This window comes from Nomascus leucogenys, chromosome 13 (assembly GCF_006542625.1).
Source record: "Nomascus leucogenys isolate Asia chromosome 13, Asia_NLE_v1, whole genome shotgun sequence".
NCBI classification, from domain to species: Eukaryota; Metazoa; Chordata; class Mammalia; order Primates; family Hylobatidae; genus Nomascus; species Nomascus leucogenys.
In genome coordinates this window covers 33,907,739-33,929,776 of record NC_044393.1, presented here as the reverse complement: position 1 = coordinate 33,929,776, position 22,038 = coordinate 33,907,739, and the positions used below count along the sequence as shown (strand labels likewise).

Sequence of the window (22,038 nt, the reverse complement as noted above, 5' to 3'; positions counted from 1 at the left end):
CAGAAATTCCAGTGATGCCATAAATCTGTATGTCTGGGTTTCCTTCATATGTTATAAAACATTGGTCCCATCGTAGCTATAATATCTGCATAGGGAGCACTCTGGCTCAACTCGATAGCCCGCTGTTTCTTTAGGACAAGAAAGCTATAAAATTTGGCAGCTGCTTGTTTTCGGTCACTATTTCTACAGAGCTTCATCAGACTAAAGGACTGCATTCCCATCTTGTTAGATTCCTGGGAAAATAATTAGAAAAGAAAAAAGAAATGGGAAACAAGATCATTAGAACTAAAGCCGGCTATAAATGCGTCATAAACAACAAAATATTGACATTTTGGATAAATGACTATAAAATCCTTAAATGGAAAAAGGGAAATGACTCCTTAGTAAACATAAAAACAACAGAAGTCACTGTACACAAGCTTGGTTCATGAAGAACATGCATGCAAAAGAATTCTGAAGTGTTATACAAATTTATAATGTGTTATACAAATGATAGGCCTTTTAAAAATTGATGTTAACATAAATGGCTCCTGTGGAAAGAGCAATTAGTCTATATTTGCAGAGACAAAAAAAATCCACAGGACTTTGGGAGGCTTCAAATACAATGAAAATTATCAGCCGATCAGTCTTCTTCTACTTAAAGGTACTAGAGTTGGCGTTGACTATAAAAAACTCCAGTTTCAGTGTCAGGGGATTATGACTATGTAAACAACTCCCAATTTCTTTGCACAGATTAAAAAGATGTCAGATTCACTACATGACATCTGTATACCTACTGAAAATAACTGAGGTACAATAAAGTATTTTAATTATGGATGAAGATAACTCTTTTCATGAAGACTAGGATTTGGAATCAGAGTCCCAGAGTAGAAGTATACTTTTTTAGTTAGAAATACTGTGGTGCGGGCCGGGCGCAGTGGCTCACGCTTGTAATCCCAGCACTTTGGGAGGCCGAGGCGGGTGGATCACGAGGTCAGGAGATCGAGACCACGGTGAAACCCCGTCTCTACTAAAAATACAAAAAAATTAGCTGGGCGTGGTGGCGGGCGCCTGTAGTCCCAGCTACTCGGAGAGGCTGAGGCAGGAGAATGGCGTGAACCCAGGAGGCGGAGCTTGCAGTGAGCCGAGATTGCGTCACTGCACTCCAGCCTGGGCGACAGAGCGAGACTCCGTCTCAAAAAAAAAAAAAAAGAAATACTGTGGTGTGGCCAGGCGCGGTGGCTCACGCCTGTAATCCCAGCACTTTGGGAGGCTGAGGAGGGCAGATCGCTTGAAGTCAAGAGTTCGAGACCAGTCTGGCAAACATGGTGAAACCTTGTCTGTACTAAAAATACAAAAATTAGCTGGGCATGGTGGTACGCGCCTCTAATCCCAGCTATTCGGGAGGCTGAGGCAGGAGAATTGCTTGAAACCAGGAGGAAGAGGTTGCAGTGAACCGAGATCATGCCACTGCACTCTGTCCTGGGTGACAGTGATACCCTGTCTCAAAAAAAGAAAAAAAAAAAAAGAAATACTGCAGTGAATACTGGCCAATGTCCCTATGAGAATCATACACCCTGAATAGTCGTGAAGCATATTTAGAAATACCATATACAAGGTTTTGCTTGTCCATAACAGTCAACAAATTAATAAATTAAATACTTTGTCATAGTTTATCTTAACCAAAGGTGTTGCCCAGAGTCAGTAACCTTTCAAAGATGGCATATCCAGCCTACATTTATTCCCTGCCTTGAGAGAAAAGATGAGAACTGGATGGCTTTTCCCCCAGGGAGAGAATAAGGACAGCTTTTTCAATTTCAAGAGTTCTTTTGAAAAACCCCAAAGGGTGCAGGAAATCAACATGGCACATGGATACATATGTAACAAACCTGCACATTGTGCACATGTACCCTAAAACCTAAAGTATAATAAAAAAAAAAAAAAAGAAAAACCCTAAAGGGACAAATATGCAAGATTAAACAAAAGTGTTTATTTGTGTTCCCTTCAGAAACCCTTCTGAAACGAAGGTAAAGGAAGAAAAAGTGACAAAGGAAGGAGATAAAGACAAAGAAAGTGGAAGACATAACTGACTTAGTAGAGACAACTGAACCCTAAGTGCTGGCAGAGGGGAAGCCAGCAAAAAGCAAGCCAATTTGAGTGAGACACAGTACCTAGGAAAAGCTCAGGAACTGGAGACATCAGTGTGTCATAAACTGGGGAGAGGGATGAAGCTGAAAACAGGAGAATTCCTTGAGAGCCTACTTAGGAACAGTTAGACTTTCTGCCCACTCCACCACCTCACAGAATCGGAGACCACTACTCACATAGCAGAAGGCGTGAAGTTGCTCTTCTGGAGATACCAAGCACTGAGGCTTTGAACTTAGGGCACTAGCGCTGTGCATGGTGAAGTGTCATAACACAAACAGTGGGATTAAGGGAAATTCTACGCCAACAGTGAGATAACCAGCCTCTCCTTTACCTCCTTTTGGTTCCTGAGCCACTGGCATCATGCTTATATCTCCTAGGCAGTAGACTTAAAGATTACTCTGGAAAAGCTGACTATTCTAAGGTAGAACAAAACCCAGTTATATAATACAATCTAGGGAAGGTGAGGAGTGCCACCCAATTACCTCAGTATAAAGACCATAAGTCTACAACCCTTACTCATGTGTATATAACTTCCAGTCAGTTTTTTGGTGTCTCTATCTTAAATAAAAACAGATAATCCTAGGATCTATAAGACATTTGAGTAAAATCTCTAATATTAAAGAGCAAAAAGGAACGCATTCAAGAAAATCACTAAGGAAAGATAATGCAGGGAGCAGAAGTGCAACCTCTGAAGTTAAGAAGTTTTTCATTGTATGGCTAGGATAATAGTGAGAGGAAGCAGATCAGTGGTTGCTTGGGAATGGGGGTGCCAGTTGGAGGTATGCAAATGAGGGATTCACAAGGGGCACAAGGAAAGTTCTTCTGGTTTGAGATATGTTTACTCCTTGATTGTGGTGAAGGTTTTACAGTTGTATACATATGTCAAGACTTATCTAATGCATACTTTAAATATAAATAGTTTACTGTATGTTAATCATATCTCAACAAAGCTGCTTTAAAAACCTAATTGAATAATTAAATAAAAATATTATGATGCTATAAAACAAAAGAATAGTTAGTAACCAAGAAAAAAACTCCTGGAAAACAAAAAGGTAAAAGCAGATATAAAAATTCAGTAAAGTCTAGAAGACAAAGTTGAAGAAATCTAGAGGGTAGAAAAACACAAAGAAATTAATATAGAGGATAAAAGATGTTATTAAAATTAAAGGAGCAGTTCAGGAGATCCAACATCTGACCCACTGGCCCTTCAGGAAGACAAAACAGATAAATAAAAAGGAAATTGAGGCCAGGAGTTTGAAACCAGCCTGAGCAACACAGTGGGACCTTGACTCTATGAAAAACTTTAAAAAATAACAATAATAAGGAGAAAGTCCAAGAAATTTTTAAAAATTTTCTAAAACTCAGGAACATGAAATTTCTGTATAAAAGAACACACTACATGGTAAAGACAATAAGTGAAAGAAAAAAAAAAACCCAAAGCACATTATGAAATTCCAGAGTGCCAGGGATAATAATAATAATAATAATAGATCAAAAGCTTCCAGAGAGAAAATAAAGGTTACTTACAAAGGATCACCAACTAAGGCAATATCTGACCTTTCAATAACATCACAAGAATCTTGCCAATGTTACAAAGCCTTCAACATCTGAGAGAAATATATTTTCAACTTAAGTTTAGAGACAATCAATCACGTTAAAGGTAAAAGAAATGCTCAGGCTGGTATGGAGGGTCTCTATCTCTCGTGAACTCTTTATCTCAGGAAATTATGAAAGGATGTTAACCACCAAAAAAATTTAAGATAAAGGAAGATCAAAGCACCCAAAACCACAGAGGAAATAATACATACAGGAAATAGACAAATTCCCATGTTTATGACAAAGCAATATCCCAAGACAAAAACTATGGAGCAGACCTAAAGAGCTGCTGGTTTGGATCAGAATAAGAGGATGGTGAGCTCCTAGAGAGATACCTTTAAGGAAAAAAATGGAACTGATGGATCATTTGATAAGAGATATTATAAAATATTATAAAACCATAAAAATGGTATTTTTGTCAGAGTTTGGTCATATTGTCTGAGTTTGGAAAAATAATTAAAATGGGTTTATAGACACTGAGCAAATGAAAAAAAATGAAGTAAAGGATTATAAATCGTGATGCTTAAAGACACATGCACAGATATGTTTATTGTGGCACTATTCACAATAGCAAAGACTTGGAACCAACCCAAATGTCCATCAATGATAGACTGGATTAAGAAAATGTGGCACATATACACCATGGAATACTATGCAGCCATAAAAAAGGATGATTCATGTCCTTTGTAGGGACATGGACGAAGCTGGAAACCATCATTCTCAGCAAACTATCACAAGGACAAAAAACCAAACATTGTGTGTTCTCACTCACAGGTGGGAATTGAACAATGAGAACACTTGGACACAGGGGGAGGGATAGCATTAGGAACTATACCTAATGTAAATGATGAGTTAATGGGTGCAACACGCCAACATGACACATGTGTACATATGTAACAAACCTGCACGTTGTGCACATGTACCCTAAAACTTATAGTATAATAAAAAAGAAAAAAAGAAAAAAAAAAGAAAATGTGGCACATATACACCATGGAATACTATGCAGCCATAAAAAGGATGAGTTCATGTCCTTTGTAGGGACATGGACGAAGCTGGAAACCATCATTCTCAGCAACCTATGGCAAGGACAAAAAACTAAACACCACATGTTCTCACTCATAGGTGGGAATTGAACAATGAGAAGAACACTTGGGCACAAGAAGGGGAACAACACACACCGGGGCCTGTCATGGGGTGGGGGGAGGGGGGAGGGATAGCACTAGGAGATATACCTAGTGTAAATGATGAGTTAATGGGTGCAGCACACCAACATGGTGCATGTATACATATGTAACAAAACTGCACGTTGTACACATGTACCCTAGAACTTAAAGTATAATAATAAAAAAAAGAAAAAAAATGAGGTAATGATTAACTTGAAGAAAGCCTAATGACAAAACAACCATAAAGTTGACAAGGAATGTAATTATGCTATGAAGCTTCAATGTAAACTAATTTTTATGTAGTATTTATGGCAGCAGCTGCTAGTTGTCCTTTAATTTCCATTCTCTTCTTCTATAGTAACAGAATAATTAGTTGGGACTAAGCTTACCAAATAAAGACTACATTTCCCAGCTAGATGCCGCAATGTGACTAAGTGCTGGTCAATGAAGTGTAAAAAGTGATACAATTTCTGGGTTGTACTCTTAAAGGAAACTTTGCTACTGATTGGGGTACAGACCTGGTGGGTAGTTAGCCATTTTAGATCTTGAGAAGACAAAGGAAACCCGGGTCCCTGACAACTTTGTCAGCATAGCTGCCATACCAGATTGAACCTTTACCTGAGAGATAAATAAACTTCTATCTTTTTTAAGCCACTAATATTTTGGCTCCCTGTCACAATCAAACCTGCATCATAACTATTACAAATATAACACTGTAAACACATAACACTATGCTAAAAGTATACCAGGGAGGGGAAGGTAACTAAGTTAAACTTTTGTTTTCTGTCAAAAGAATTCAGTAGATAAAGTTTAAAGCTGAAATACCAAGAAAGAGCACTAAACGCATGTTTATTAAGAATATAGATATAAATACTAAAAGAAACAGCTTAATGTAGTTGCTTCTGGTGAGCAGGACTTAGGGATAAGGGAGAGGTAGGACAAAGGCCTTTCTGTCTTTTCAGCCTTATTGCATGGCACTATTGAACTTTTAAAATAATATACATGTATTATTTTGATAAAAATATAAATTAAATTCAAAAATTACCTGAGTTGTCACTCTTGAACTGCTATAAACTAAGTTTCGTATTGAGAATTAGTTGGTATCCTGCTAAAAACAAGGATGGGACACAGAATAGATATCTAAGGGTATGAGTGTGGGTAAGAAGTTGATTAGAATATGTAAGCACCAAACTCAAACTTCTATATTTAGCCCTGGGTATACTACTGAAAATCGTTGCACTCTAGTGGGATTTGGCCTAAAAAAAATAAGGAAACTTATTGCATTTTCATTAATATATAGAAGCTTGAAGTCAGTATTTACTTATTTTTAAAAATAAAAATAGGGTTGACAAACCCTAGCATCTCACCCGTAAACGATTTAACATCTGAAGTATTCTTCGATTCCATCTCTCTGTCTCAATATTTTCTTCATTCCTCAATGACTCCTGTTTGAATGATAAATAAAATATTTAATTTAAGCAAATTTTACTGAATGCTGACTACTTGCCCATCATAGTGTTAACTTCTACAAGAAACACAATTATTACAATGGGTCCTGCCAAATAAAGAGCTTATAGTCTTTATTATTTATAGAAAGAATAAGGCTAACATACAAATATAAACCACCTTTGCACAATTACACCTGTACTCTCCAGGGAGTCTTCTGATAAGAGGCTCCAAAATAGGATATTCTGCCATTTTTATTTGGTAATGTGTCCAGGGCCTTACCGTTACTTTGAAAAGTAAAATTAGCAAAGACAACAACTTTTGCCTAGGGTTATCCTAGTTCTGGTCAATCTGAACTCAGTTGACAGTAGTAAACATACAGCTATTTCTGCATTGTAAAGGCCTTTATCTGAACTTATCTGGTAATGGAAGCTCTAAACATAACTGCTCTCCAGTAGTTTGTGTACAATTGGGTTAGAAATCTTTCAGATTTTGAGATGCCTTGTCCAAGGCATCTGTGCCTTGGACATGTCTGTCATGTTATCTAAATAGATTCTTTTTTTTTTTTTTTTTGGTATTTAAGGCTTAACCACTTTCAGAAATACCTCAATATTTAAAAATGGTATTCTAATCCCTTACAAACTAACACCTTATGATGTGAGAACAGAAACTGGACATATGAAAGGTGTTCATGAATCTGATAAAAGAGTAGGCTTACAAAGAGTTGGGGGAAGGGAAGTGGCACAAATCTGGCCTACTTTATAATTTTTCCTAAGCTAATTCTGACTATGCAGCCCAACAGCATCTGTGTCACTCTCATCACATGTCCACTGTTTGTCTAGCCTTCATGTAGAGGAGCCCAGATACTTGCTTAAAGTGCTTTCAATTTCATAGACTCCAAGACAATTACAGAAAGCACCACAATATTCTGCATGACATTTTAGATCATGTGAGGCTAAAGGGACTCTTTGACTAAGCCTGGGAACTACTGAGCCCTCATTTCCACCAACTATACCAGCTTCCTGGGCCTGCCTATGCTGTATGCTTTCTTATATCCCAAAGAGACTGATTTGAAAATACGGTCACTTTATTCTGGAGAGTTTTCCAAATCCCTTCAGCTACAATTTATGATTATTCTTTTCTGGTCTGTCCTTGGATAAATGAGGACACCCACTTATTAATGTTTATTTTATTGTTAAAGAAACAAATGCAGTTTTTGAAATGTAAAAACCTCTTTGTTAAAGATCCATGAGACTCTAGCTTCATCTATAATGCACAACTAAACTAACCAGAGAAAGGCTCAGAAGAAATAGTCTGTGCATTCCGCTAAAGCCTGTCCACTTGATCTATCTGGACACCCTACAGCTGAATCTATTGTGTAAAAAGCCCAGTGGATTATTAAAACAGCTGAACTTGTGCTGTGTTGTGGTTTGCTTGACCATGTATGAAAATAACCTGCATCTATAGAAGCAAAGCGAATAGCAAAAATGAACTAACCCACTTCTGGCTCAGCTGTTTGGATACTTCAGGTAAAAAGTTCAGGTAATTTATTCTGTCCTAGATTATCTAGAGAATTCGGTCTCTTTTCCTTGTATGAAAAACAAAGAGTCTTGGAACTCATTATGTAGATAATTTTATAGAAACAAATTAACATCAGGCTTACTAGGTGTTTTTATATTATTTACTAAAAAACTTTTACTAAAATTCCTTACAATCTTAAAAATGTTTTCAGTACTCTGGGACAATACCAGAGAAATAAGACAGTTAATAAGCAGGGAGTCAGGTAAATCAGACTTTACTTCTGTCTTTGCTATTGACATGTGGCCCTCTGACTACCAGATTATTTTGTTTCAGATTTCCAGAAGCCTTGTATAGATACAAGCCTTGTGCCACACAATGTTAAAGGAAAAATTGCCCACAATTTTTTTGTAAATAAGATACAATTTCAAATGCCCTAGGCCATACTCTTAATATAGTTCTGTTTCTTTAGAGATGTTATATCAATAATTTAAAACAGTGATTCTCAACATTTAAAATCCTGTCACTACTTTTGATAAGCACAAAAATCTCACACTTTCCCTTAAAAGTATTTGAAGTTTCAAAAGAAATTAAAGAAAGACAAAAAATCAGAGCAATTCAGAATATTATCAAACTATTCACAAACATCTCTGTTGTAATCACAAATTTAAATTACAAATTTAGAAAGTAACATGACAGCTGTAAAAGCCAAGTTTTAGATAAATAAGGTGTTAAATATTTAGGAATAAAGTTTTTAAGAACATCCCCAAGACTATACATATATTTACCAATTCAACTGGACTATATTCAATTTCTTGTACAAATAAGTCATTTGTTAAAGGTGATTCCTCAGCAGCTAAAGACACCATTTCAACAATATCCTGCTGAAGCAAATTAGGGAAAGTTAGGTAAATCTGCCAGTGGTTATACAGGAACAATCTAATTTTATTAAATGCTTTAATCACATGAATGCTCATTTCTCAAACTAATTTAAAATACTACCCATATTCTCAAAATATTATCTCTGAAATATCCCGGATAGGCAGTCTTTGACTTAAATGTTACTGTTTTCCATATGCCTCCTGTAAAGGAAGAACTTGCATGCCCCTTCCCTCCTTGCTTCCTATCCTTTTCCTTTCTATTTCCCTCTCTGCTGCAGACCTCACATTAAAAGTCTCTACTGCTGTGCTATTGAGACCACTTTGCTTTGAAGCACTTTATCTAGCCCCACTCCCCTACCTCTATTCTCATGCCAATACCAGGTGGCAGAGGAAAGAGATCTGCAATAGGCAAGCAGAGAGGGAGTGAGAGTGAGGAAAGGGATATTAATATCCCTACTGAGGACCACGACAGGATTCCTGCCACCACTGCTGGAGCTGTCACGGGCAAAAGGGAAGAAGAACCTGTCTGCTGAAAGGGGAGTGAAGACATAAAGGAAGAAAGAAAAAGAGACAGATATTTCCTAGTCCCTATCCTCTCTTTCCCTTCTCATTGGTATAGAAGCTATCAACCCCTTTTCATCTTCAACCTGTCTCCAAACTTCATTCCCCAGCTCTCTTCCTCAATCTTGATTAAGGGCCTCCTCTAAGATAGTTTACTTGCTTTTTCACTCAGCTTTAAAAAATTTTAGTAAACATAAGGAGTTACATTTTATTCTTTAATATACATATTTGTGAAGCCTTGTTTTTCTCTTTCAATTTCTATGAATATTCTACATTTTTGATACTCTCAATTTTGCAGGTATGGTATATAAAAATTCTGTTTTATGAAGATTTGAAAATGATTCATCAGAATCAATATTTTCTTGTCCCTTATTGTTCTTGTGCTTCCATGCTTGACTATATTTCATATTTGTTAACCATTTTTGGAAGCAGAATAAGAGTAGAATTGAAGGTTAAAGCATAAGCATAAGGTAAAGGAGTAAAGGTTCAAAAGAACTGGTACATCAATCTCTCTTCTCTCTACTTCAAGCCCATGGCACAATCTATCTTGTTATATCTGTGATAACTGCAGTTATATTTTCCTTCCAAAAAATCATAAACTAAACAGGTTTGCCTAATCATAATTTTTGGTAGGTACACTTTAAGAAATGCCTGAGCCCAAGTGAGGGAGAAAGTAGTACTAGCAACCCAGTATCTCAATATCCAGTATATTATCAAATATTTAGTAAAATACATTCTGTTTGAATGCACTGTGAAATTGTCTTTCCTTCCAAGGGCATTCAGTTTCAACATGGGTTGACTTTGAATTCCCTGAGTGGTTATCAAAATACAGTGATAATGGAACGGACCAGAAAAACACTGGTTTATTTTTAACTGGTGTGGCTATAATATTTATATTTGTACAACCAATAAAATAACAATTGAGAAAATATTTCAAAGCACATTATCTCCAATTATGTTTTCAAATAGTAATATTTTTCAAATAAAAAATTATATCTTAAAAATTTTTTAAAATTTTGTTTTGGTCATAGATTTTTAGATAGTCTTTCAGATTCAAGGCCAAGGAATTGGTGGGTCTAAAATATATTATTCTTAGAGATATGCAGGTGAATTTATGATGAAAAGGAAAACTTAGGCATACTGGCTGCAGTTCTAAAACATTCCATGACACAAAGAATATGAGGCCTAGTAGGATTCTCAGCATGTAACCAGGTTTACATATAGACAATCATTGATTTAACGTATCATGCAAAATACTAGTTCAGTATGAAACCACCTTATCTTGTGATTTACATCCTAAACTCCTAGAAAAATTCTGCTGAAGAAAATCATGTTTTACCCTGCTACTTACTAAACAAATTGCAAAACAATTTAAAATGAAATATAAACTAATGTAAGAAAATATACCAGAGTCCCAACATTCCTTTACTATTATCTGTAGAAAATAAAATATTTTTACGATTCTCTCTGGATAACCTACCTCAGAGTTAATATTTTTATTGGTATCCTCATGAGAGCTATGCTGAGATCCACCAATCACATCCTTCCAAGTTTGGGGTTTACTTAACTCTTGCTGGGAATTTGGCTCTTGCATCATGGATGTCTCTGAATTATCAAGGAAATAAAGACAATTTTACCAAAATATCTTTCAAATTTGAATTGCGATGTGGTTGTAACAAAAGAAAACTTCTGACAGACATGTTGGGATCCAACAATTTAAGCAAAGGATACACAAACTTTCTTATTGCTCCCAAGTCTCACATATGTATCTTCCCTTTCCTGTCCTCTGTCTCTATCACCTCCACTCCCCATTCTCTGCCAACCATCTCCTCTACACACGCTCTCACACATTCACTCACAAGACAACAGGGACAGTTCAAGCCCATTGTGGTATATTATTCAGTAGGTTTTAATGCCGTCAGGAAGGGTGATCAGGAAGTGGAAGCTCACTCATCACATCAATTGGTTTTATTATTACTTTATAATTATCATGATAATAATCAGTAATTATTAATACTCCATGTGCCTTTTGGGTAGACAGAAATATCCATCTCAGGTTAACTGTACTAAGTGCTGTTCTTATCCTTACATGACTTTTCATGTTAGCTGTTTTACATTGAAACATTATCTTGCTAGATATAAAGATTTTCTTTTTTGACGATTTTTGAGTACTGCCGTTGGGAGTGAAGGAGGTAGAAAGAGGATAATAAGAATGGTTTACATAGTATATACACTTCATCTTTTTAACAAAATCTCTGGGACAAAAATTAATCCAAAATGCAGAAAAATGCAATACTGAAGTAGTAATTTCATTTAAGTTCAACTACTCTTCCAGAGTTAGCATTTATATTTGAGAATATGGAATTGGATCCCATCTTCATTTTGAAATTTAAAACATCAAATTTTTGTTTCCACAACATTCCCCTCAACATCAACAGAATTAAGAAGTCTCACCTACTATATTTTGGTTTCCCACTTCTTCCCTTACTGACTCCTTCTGTATCATTTTTCTTCCAAGTTTAAAGCCAGAGGACAGAAAGCATTTTGTAAACAACTGTAAAAATACATATTTTTGGTTTTTTTTGTTTTTGTACCAGCAAAGCAATTCAAGAAAACACAAGCACATATCTAAAAAGGAAAAACTATAATTCATACACACAATCCAGAAAATCAATTCAAAATGAGGAAGTACTTCTTCGCAAGTTTAAATTCTGTTATATATGTATGTAAATATGTTTATTTATTTATTTATTATTTATTTATAACCAGACATTGCTCATATGTAGAAGGATAGAAACTGTTACCATTTTCAGTTCAGCATGAATCAAATCCTGGGCAGCAGTTGACAGAAGTGTATACACTCCTCCCCTCTTCTTCCACATCATCAGTCTTCGGGTAGGAGGTGCAAGTTCCAAAACCATGAGTGTGTCCACAAAGGAAGTAAGCTGTTTATGTATAACTTTGCTACTGAGCTCCTTGACAGGATCTATGAGCAATCTCCTCTTTTTGCCTTTCCTTTTCTCAGCAATGTCTAAATATAAGAAATAGGCACAAATGTGATTGGTTATACGGCTTTCTAAAATCATATCGTAGGCACTAAATACTTAAGAAATTTCTAAGCCAGCCACAGTGGCTCATGCCTGTAATCCTAGCACTTCAAGAGGCTGAGGTGGGCGGATTGCTTGGGCCCAGGAGTTCAAGACCAACCTGAGCAACATGGCTAAATGCCATCTCTACAAAAAATACAAAAATTAGCCACACATGGTAGCATGCACCTGTAGACCCAGCTACTCAGGAGGCTGAGATGGGTGGATCCCTTGAGCCTGAGTGGCAGAGGTTGAAGTGAGCCGAGACCACATCACTACACTCCAGACTGGGCAACAGAGCAAGACCCTATCTCCAAAGAAGAAAAGAAATTTCTACCACAGTACAACCTACAGTGTTGCATTGGAAAGGAAATCCCTTCTCCCCTCTGAAAATTATGCTGAGCAACCAATAGCTGATACATTTTGTAAGGTGTTGCTTGGAAGTGCTTAGAAAGGGATCTACCTGTTAAGTGAGCAACTGAGGAAATGTGGGGAAGAGGGAAGTCAACCAATTTGGAGGTTCCTTAAAATGCTTATGTAATAGAATAACTTTCTACAGCACTCATTTGTATTTGTCCAGTGTATTTTTCCCTCTCCCACTGAAATTCATAGACATTCCAAGCAGGTAACTAGGTCCATAGGATTTCACTCCATCAGGGAATTTTACCAAGCAGAAAGCAGAAGTCAAGCTTTTCTTTAGTAAGGCTGTAAAAGGGGAGAGAGGGTTAGATTTCTCAGGATTGATAAAGATCCAAGATCAAATGGAGCCAAAATGTACAGGACCCTGCTTGCTGGCTGATGTGCCTCAGTAAAATCCCAGGAACAAGACAAGATACTGGAGAGGTTGGCTATGTGATGATCCCCAAGGCTATGTAAGCTGGAGCACTGGGAACCACAAATTGGTATGGCTGATAACCGGAGGTTCCCTTCTACCTTCCACACCCCTCCCCCAAACTTTGGAACTACATGGTGGAAATAACACAGGGAAGCTACACAGATTGAATTTCCTGCCAGCCTAGTGAGATAGAGGCTCAGTGGTGAATTCAGTTAAAAAAAGTAAAATAAATGCCTTACTGTTTGCATGTCTGAGTTTATAAACTGAAATTCATATCAATTATACTACCTACAACTAGGATGTTTCTAAATGACCTAGTTATATTAGTTATATTAGACTATTAGTTACATTAGTTATATTAGATTCATACTTACTACTTATCCCTAAAAACATGATGCTTGAAGTTAAATGCTAGAAGGCATTGTGCCTCTCTTCTGATCCTTTTATTCTGCCTTATATTATATCACTTGCATGACTATTTATCTTCCTGACTAGATTGTTTTCTAAGCTTCTTAAAAGTAAAAAGTGTGTGTCTTCTTTATTCCCGTGCCCACCACAGAGTAATGGCTCAATACCTTCCGAAATTGAACTTAGTTTAAAATTTTTCAGTTTCCCAAACTGGATACACAGCTTGAACAGGACTGAATGTAATGCAAGTGATACAGAGATACAGGACAAATGAGCCCCAGAGTGGAGCTTAGCCCATCTGGGTTCTTGGCTTTGTCCAGGAAAAGAATTCAAGGGCAAGTCAGAGGTAGAAGAAAACAGCTTTATTGAATAGGCAGTGTTACACCTCTGGTGGTGTTACAGCTCTAGCACCGTAACTGCTGCTACAGAGCAGGGCTACTCAGTAGGCCCAGACAAGCAGCTCAGGGCAGTTTTGCAGTCATATTTATACCCACTTTTAATTGCATGCAGATTAACGGGGCTGGTTTATGCAGGGAAGGAGTAGTAATCATTGAGTCATCGCCATGGAAAAGGGTGAATTCCCGGTGTTGCCATGGCAGCAGTAAACTGACATGGCACACTGGTGGGTGGGTCTGATTTAAAGCTCCCCCCACCCACCTTGTAACTAGTCCTCATCTGGTCCGGTGTCCAACCCCCAATTCTGGAGTTGAGTCCCGCTTTGTACCTCAAAAGGATCATCTAAAATTTCCTTCGTGGTCTTCTCCTCTATTGTGTTACAAGTGCTATTACTAGATTGACTACCTCCTATAATATTTCAGTGATTATTCAAACATCTCAAAGTAAATAAGTTAACAGTGTACTAAAAATTAATACAAAACTATAAATGCCTCTGACCTGAAATATCAATTGGATCAAGGGTACCATCCTCTTCAGTTGATAATAATGTCGTTTCATTCATTTTTCCATTTTCAGGTACACATATACACTCTGAGTTATCTGGTTCAACTAATCAACATTCACATAAAAGTAATTGTAAAAAAACCAGTTAGGATGCAGGCTAGAGGACTGTATGAGAATTAAAGATAAAGATAAACTAACTGAAGATTTATATTACTAACTGGAACATGTGAATTCTTAGAACCGTTTATTTAATAGAGTTGAAGAGGCTTACAGATTATATGGTCTGGGACCCATAATATTCGAGTGAGTCAAGTATCATCATCCCCTTTTGCACATGAGACATCTAAGGGTGGGCTAAAATCACAGCAGATGTGAAAACAGTGGCGGCAACTACAGTAAATGACTGATAAAAATTTGACTATATGTCTGCTAAAAAAAATTGTATTCTGTTAAATCACTTATCAGTTGATCCATAAAAAACCATAAGTAAAATTTTATTACTTAGCTCTCTGTATTTTCAGTTTCTACTATTGTTTTTAGAAAGCAAATATAACATCAAAAATTGTGGCAAATAAAAAATGGGGCTAATCGTACTTTTAATTCTTAAGAAAAATCAGACTAAAATACCTCAAATCATCGGAGGTACTTCCATACAAATTTCAAGTAGGGAAAATATCCTCAATTTGTAATTTCTCTCAAATTGTATACAGATTATCAAACCATACTAGTTAATAAATTTTCTTACCATTTACCATATACTATTTTAATAATTCAAAAAGCACAACATTTTGGCAGAATTCTCTCATGCTAAACCCAATCCTGGCTAAATAACCTTCAATGTACCTTTACCAGAATCCAATTTCCTATTTTATATTGTCTACAGTCAGACTAACAGAGTCTGAAGGACATTGTTCTTTATCTTTCACTATACTATATTGCTACTTAAATTCAGAAGTTCTGAGTCTTAATTTAAACATTAGTACCCATTATTTTCTAATAAAGGAAAATTTCAACCTACCTGCTAAACTATTGGGAGGCTCAGGAGGCAGGGAAATTTCTCTGTTCAAATGCATGTCTTCTAACAGGATATTCTGATCATCTTGCAATAGATTGTCTTGAAAAACACAATGAATACTTTTTCATACAGACTGGAATCTGTCATTTGTTCACTAAACATTTATTAATGTTACTTTATGCATTTCATTGTAAAGGAATAATCAGATTTTTAATGTGAACTAGAGAATTTTAAAAAAGATTTGATAGGAACAGTCAATAAACAATCTTTAAAACATGTGCATTTCGGCTGGGCGCAGTGGCTCACTCCTGTAATCCCAGCATGTTGGGAAGCTGAGGCAGGTGGATCATCTGAGGTCAGGAGTTTGAGGTCAGCCTGACCAACATGGTGAAACCCCGTCTCTACTAAAAATAGAAAAAAAAAATTAGCTGGGCGTTGTGGTGGGCACCTGTAATCCTAGCTATTCAGGAGGCTGAGGCAGGAGAATCACTTGAACCCAGGTGGCGGAGGTTGCAGTGAGCCAAAATGGCGCCATTGCATTCCAGCCTGGGCCACACAGCAAGGCTCCGTCTCAAAAATAATAATGATAATAATAAATAAAATATGTGCATTTGGACTTCTCAGTTTTTGTCTACCCGATTTCTATGACTATTTTATAATGTGAAATAGTCTATATTAAGAGTAAAACAAATAAAACTGATAAAATAAAGAAGGCAATAAATTGGTAGAAGGCCTTGAGGATAGGTAGAGATATTTGATACAGTAAGTCATGGGGACCCAAGGCACTTAAGCAGAGGAATATGAATATAAAATAATAATACAAAATTCTGGAAAAATACTTTAGTTGCCCCACAATGTATGTTAAAGAAAACAATGTTTTCCAGTACATAGTCTAGTATATTTTATAAGGAATATACTAACCTCACTCTCTTCCCTCCAAAAATTAGGAATTTGTAAAAATAAAAACAAGCAGTAGTTCATAACCGCTATAGAAAATATATTTAAACAGACGGCTATTTACTTAGGCCTAGCCTAAATGTTTAAACATGCCACAGATTTTGAAAACTTGTATTAAAAAAAGTATTGACCTACATAACACAAAAACATATTTGAAATTTTAGATTGCTATAATAAATCTGCTAATATGTTGTAGTAATTTGATTAAAATAAATATTTTATTTCTACATGACCAGATAGCATACCAATCATTTCTCCTGCAGCTCCTTCATCTCCAAACCCATCTCCACTGTCATAGAACAGAGATCTTTCTCCAGTGAGGCTTCCAGAACTATGTTCAATTAAAGGGCCACTGGAATTCAGTAATATGTTGTCATCAAAGAAGCTATGTCTTCTGAGAATTTCAGATTCCTCCCCTAAATAAATATATATCATTAATACTAATTCATAGAAACACAGAATTTTAGGATTAGAAGGAAATTCAGATATCATCTAGCATAATCCTGTCATCCAACCCTCATTTTATAGATGAAGAGAATGGCTGAAAGACTTACTTGAGTTATTCAACTAAGGTCACTCAGTCAGTAGAGACAGGATTTTTAGTCTAATGCCCTTTCAAATACCATGGAAAAAATGCCAACATATTACATAGAGTTTATAGTTGTGATATAGTTTAATAACTTCCTAAGGTAAAAGTACTATGGAAAATAATTTATTCTATTTTAGGTAAGTAAGTTCAGCTTGACCAAGTATATTTCATAGTATTTCAAGGACAATTGCTTGTAGTGTTCATGCATAGTGGAGGTTTGGAAAATAAGGAACATGTCAGTCATCTTAGGAAATGGAAACGTAGGTAAAATATTAAAGAATGGGCTTACAACATTTATTCAGTAAATATCGAATATGCTAGGGGGTAGTGATAGAGGTCTGTAAAAAAAAAAAAAAAAAGACAAACCCAGTCAGCTAACAACAACTGAGTGTTTATAGTATGTATTATATTATGTAATAGAAGATACTATTATAATTCTCATTGTACAGATGAGGAAACACACTCACAGAAAGGTTTTGTAACTTGCACACAGTCACACTATAATAAATGACAGAGTCAGGATCTGAACCCAGCCCTCTCTGACTCCAGAGCCTGCATCCTGACAATCACAACACTATACTGATAGTTCCAGGGGACCAGAAGTCAGCTCTTGACCAGAAATCAGTTATTTCCCTCTCTTGGGTTTGAATCTCTAGGTGCAGGAGTTTGAAACCCCAGGGGTCCAGGGTTAGTCTTCTCCTCCCTCTAACAACCCATGTTAGTGTTAGACAGTAAAGAAAATCATGAAGTATTACCCATATTGAAAATTCTTCTATAGACCTAAATCTCCTAGAATGGAAGAGTGGAAAAAAAAACTATCATGACAATGGATTAAAGAATTGCTCAGAAGAAAAGACTAAATTACTTTTTCAAAAACTAAGAATATATTCACATCATCCAGATACAGCTTGATAGCTCCCAAAGGAAAAGCCAGCATTGGTCAATCAGAGAATAAGACTTATGAAGACACTATATTCTCAGCACTGAACATCACAAGAATATCAGATTATACAAAAAAAAGAAATAATCATTGCCTTTGATCTTATATTATAATCCAGAATAAGAGGGATTAATTTTAAATATTTCTTAGAGGACATTAGGTTTGAAGCAGTTTTTAAAGAAGAGAAAAATCACATATTGGTGAAGAAGATTAAAGGAAGGAATAAGGGGAATAACCCTATGATGTTGTTAGTTATATCCCAACTTTACAAATAGGGACAGTAAGGCTCAAAGAGGTTAGGCAATCTGCCCAGTGTCACACAGCAAATCAATAGAGAAAGTTCAGATTCAAACCCAAATCTGTCCATTTACTAAGAACATGTTCTTCCCACTTTCTAAAATTGTAAAGGAAGATACAGAAATGTGAACAACTAAATTGTACAGGTTGGGTGGTAAGACATTTGCTTGACTAGAGCAAAATGTCCATATTAAAACAAATAAAGCTGATAAAATAAAGAAGTTGATAAATTGGCAGAGGGCCTTGAGTATAGGTAGAGGTATGTGATACAGTAAGTCACAGGGACCCAAGGCACTTAAGCAGAGGAATGTGATATATCAAAAATGGAATTTGAAGACAATTGCTCTTACAAAGGTGTATAAAATGTGGGAAGAGACTGGAGGAAGATTTGTAGGAGGGTATTGCAGTACTCCAGGTCTTTGGTACTGGTGAACTATATCACTGGCTAAGGAAATAGAAAAAAGATCTAAGAGACATTTCAGAATTAAAAAACAAACAAACAACCCAGCACTAGTATGAAGCTGACAGAAAGTATAGTTAAAAGTGATCCTGGCTGGGCACGGTGGGTCATGCCTGCAATCCCAGCACTTTGGGAGGCCGAGGCGGGTGGATCACCTGAGGCCAGGAGTTCAAAACCAGCCTGGCCAACATGGTGAAACCCCGTCTCTACTAAAAATACAAAAATTAGCCGAGTGTAGAGGTCCATGCCTGTAGTCCCAGCTACTCCAGAGGCTGAGGCAGGAGAATCGCTTGAGCCTGAGAGGCAGAGGTTGCAGTGAGCTGAGATCATGCCACTGCACTCCAGCCTGGGTGACAGAGCAAGACCCCATTAAAAAAAAAAAAAAAAAGCGATCCTAAAGTTTCAAGCCCAAATAAGAATAGTAGAGGAATTTGTAAAGAGTGTCTTGGGAGTAGGGAATATGATTACCTCTTTGCCAATGTGTTACAATTCTAGCTCTGGGGTTATACCCAGTAAGAGATCAGTGCTACTTAAAGTATAATCTGTGGACTGGTACTGGTCCACAAGAAAGAGAATACAGAAATAAAAGTACATGTTCAAAAAGTTTTACAGAAATTGGACAGAGCAATTTTATATATGTGGACTCTAATAACAAAACTTGAGCCTTGTATTTTGATTTTTAAATTTTTAATTTTTCTAATAATTCATTTTATTGTACTTTACAAAGTAAAATATAATACAGATTGAAAATGGACAAACATTAGAAAACTGGTCCTTCACCACAGGCTGAGAAACACAGCTACAGATATAGCAAGAGTTACCGAAGCAGAGTGAGGATGAGAAGCTGAGGTTAGAGATGTCGCTCAAGCATTACTTTATTGACTTCCCTCCCCGACCAAGATAGACATAGGCCATCTTTCTCCTATACTCATTGTTTTGGGCACTATAGGAAATTCAAATATGAACATTACACAGATTCTATCCTCATGGAGTTTGTAGACCAAGACAAGAGGTGTATAAATATCATGATATAAGACAGGGAGTAGTAGATGCCAGAAAAAAAGAGCAAATACTCTATAGTTAAATTACACCATATTGCTTCCATTTTAAAGTACACTAGCCAGGCACAGTGGCTCATGCCTGTAAACCCAACACTTTGGGAGGCTGAGGCAGGAGGATTGCTTGAGCCTAGAGGTTCAAGACCAGCCTGGCAACATAGCAAGACCCTGTCTTTACAAAAAAGTTTTAAAAAATTAGCTGAGTGTGGTGGCATGCACTTGCAGTCCCAGCTACTCAGGAGGCTGAGGCGGGAAGATTGTGAGCCCAGGTCAAGGCTGCAGTAAGCCATGATCATGCATTCCAACCTCAGTGACAAGAACAAAACCCTGTGTCAAAAAAAAAAATTAAAAAATAAAGTACAATCGCCTTGCCCAAACAAGAGTTTAACATTTTAAAAATCAGTTTCTGTTTCACAATCAATATACACATTTAGTGTGGTAGCGTTTCCTCTTCCTCACCCCCAGGCTGATTTAAAAGGCATTATTTTACAATTGATATTATCATATACCAGAAGAAATATATTTTGAAGGCATTTCATGCAGCATACATATAAAATCTTGTATGTATGTTGACCATCTTAACTGTTTATTTATGTGTCTCTCTCACACCCAGAATCTCCTTGAGGGCAGGAACTGCTTCTTTAAATTTTGGTACTGCCCTGTCTATTGATAGCACCTGATACAGAGTAGGTATTCAGTAAATGGTTATACACTGAAAATAGAAGTATATCCTAAGACTGAGTCTTGGCATTGACATCTATACTAGAAAAAGGCAAGGAAAAATGTATTGGGAATTACATTTACACATCAAAAGATTCATTCTATAACTAGGTCTACTGGCATTATTTCAATACACAAATACAAATATAATTGATTATAATTTGTAATTTTGAGTTCTCAAATATTCTTACCAAAGCTCTCAGCTTGGAGAAGTAGATCATTGTCAAAATTTTCTCTAAGAGTGATTTCTTCTGGTCTGCTTTGGTTCTGAGTAAAGTGTTCTGAAACATCAATAGCACTATGGAGAAATATAAGGTTGAGAAAAACATGAGAACAGAAAACAATGATACTGTAAAAATATCATTGATATAGTGAAGAAACTAAAACAATGTTCATTTTCTCAATAGTATTATTTATAAACACTAGTTTATTATATATACATGTATATAAATAATCTCTAGGCTCCCAAATCCAGTGGTCAATTTTCAGTCCCTTATCTTACTTGCACAAACAAACAGCACTTGACTTAGATGTTGACTTTTGCTATGGCCTAAATGTTTGTGTCATCCTCACCTCAAATGCATATTTTGAAATCTAATCTCCAATGTGATGGTATTAAGAGGTGGGAGCTTTGGGAGGTAATTAGGTCATGAAGGCAGATTCCCATGAATGAGATTAGTGCCTTTATAAAAGAGGCCCCGGGAAGCTGCCTCAATCTACCATGTGAGAATATGGTGAGAAGGTTGCCATCTATGAATCAGGAAGCAGGCCATCACCAGACAATGAATCTGCTGGCAAGTTTATCTGGAATTTCTCAGCCTCCAGAATGATGATAACTAAATTTCTATTGTTAATAAGCCACCCAGTTTATGGTATTTTGTTATAGCAGCCCAAACAGGCTAAACAACTCCCTTCCTCATGGAATACATTCTTCTCTTGGCCTCTGAGGTATCAGTATTTCTCGATTTTCTTCCTACCTGCTCCTTTTCTGTTCCTAATATCCCAGACTAACTACTGGGAATGACCAAATACTCAGTCCTCAGATCCCTCTCTCTCTTTATTTTTTTTAAGTGTATACTCACTACCTTGGGGATCTCTTAGAGTCCATGGTTGAAGTTCCATCTATACACTCACAACTTGCAAATTTATACATCCACTTCAGACCTCTCTCCTGAATTTCAGACCCAGAGAGTCAACTACTTACCTACTCCCTTCGATATTGTCTTAGTCTATTTGGACCACTAGAATAAAATAACTTAGACTGGGTAACTTATAAACAACAGAAATTTACTGCTCACAGTCCTGGAGGATGTGAAGTCCAAAATCAAGGTGCCAGCAGATTTGGTGTCTGGTGAGGGCCTGTTCCTCATAGACGGTGTCTTTTTGCTGTGACCTCACACAGTGGAAGGGACAAGAAAACTCCTGCAGGTCTCTTTTATAAGGGAACTAATCTCACTCATGATGGTGGAGCCCTTATGACC

General features: G+C 36.6%; 1 protein-coding gene across 1 annotated transcript in view; it reads right to left on the bottom strand.

Moving 5' to 3' along the window:
- The window catches only part of RAD21L1 (RAD21 cohesin complex component like 1), a 28,839-nt gene continuing 6,801 nt past the window's right edge, over window positions 1–22,038 (bottom strand). Inside the window, exons 5-14 of the mRNA XM_003273450.2 lie at window positions 20,749–20,855; window positions 16,739–16,909; window positions 15,540–15,635; window positions 14,516–14,626; window positions 12,097–12,323; window positions 11,747–11,846; window positions 10,773–10,897; window positions 8,639–8,734; window positions 6,254–6,331; window positions 1–233 (exon numbers count right to left, since the gene is read on the bottom strand). Coding sequence (XP_003273498.1) covers window positions 45–233; window positions 6,254–6,331; window positions 8,639–8,734; window positions 10,773–10,897; window positions 11,747–11,846; window positions 12,097–12,323; window positions 14,516–14,626; window positions 15,540–15,635; window positions 16,739–16,909; window positions 20,749–20,855 — 1,300 coding nt within the window. The 3' untranslated portion in view covers window positions 1–44. The remainder of the gene's footprint in view (window positions 234–6,253; window positions 6,332–8,638; window positions 8,735–10,772; window positions 10,898–11,746; window positions 11,847–12,096; window positions 12,324–14,515; window positions 14,627–15,539; window positions 15,636–16,738; window positions 16,910–20,748; window positions 20,856–22,038) is intronic.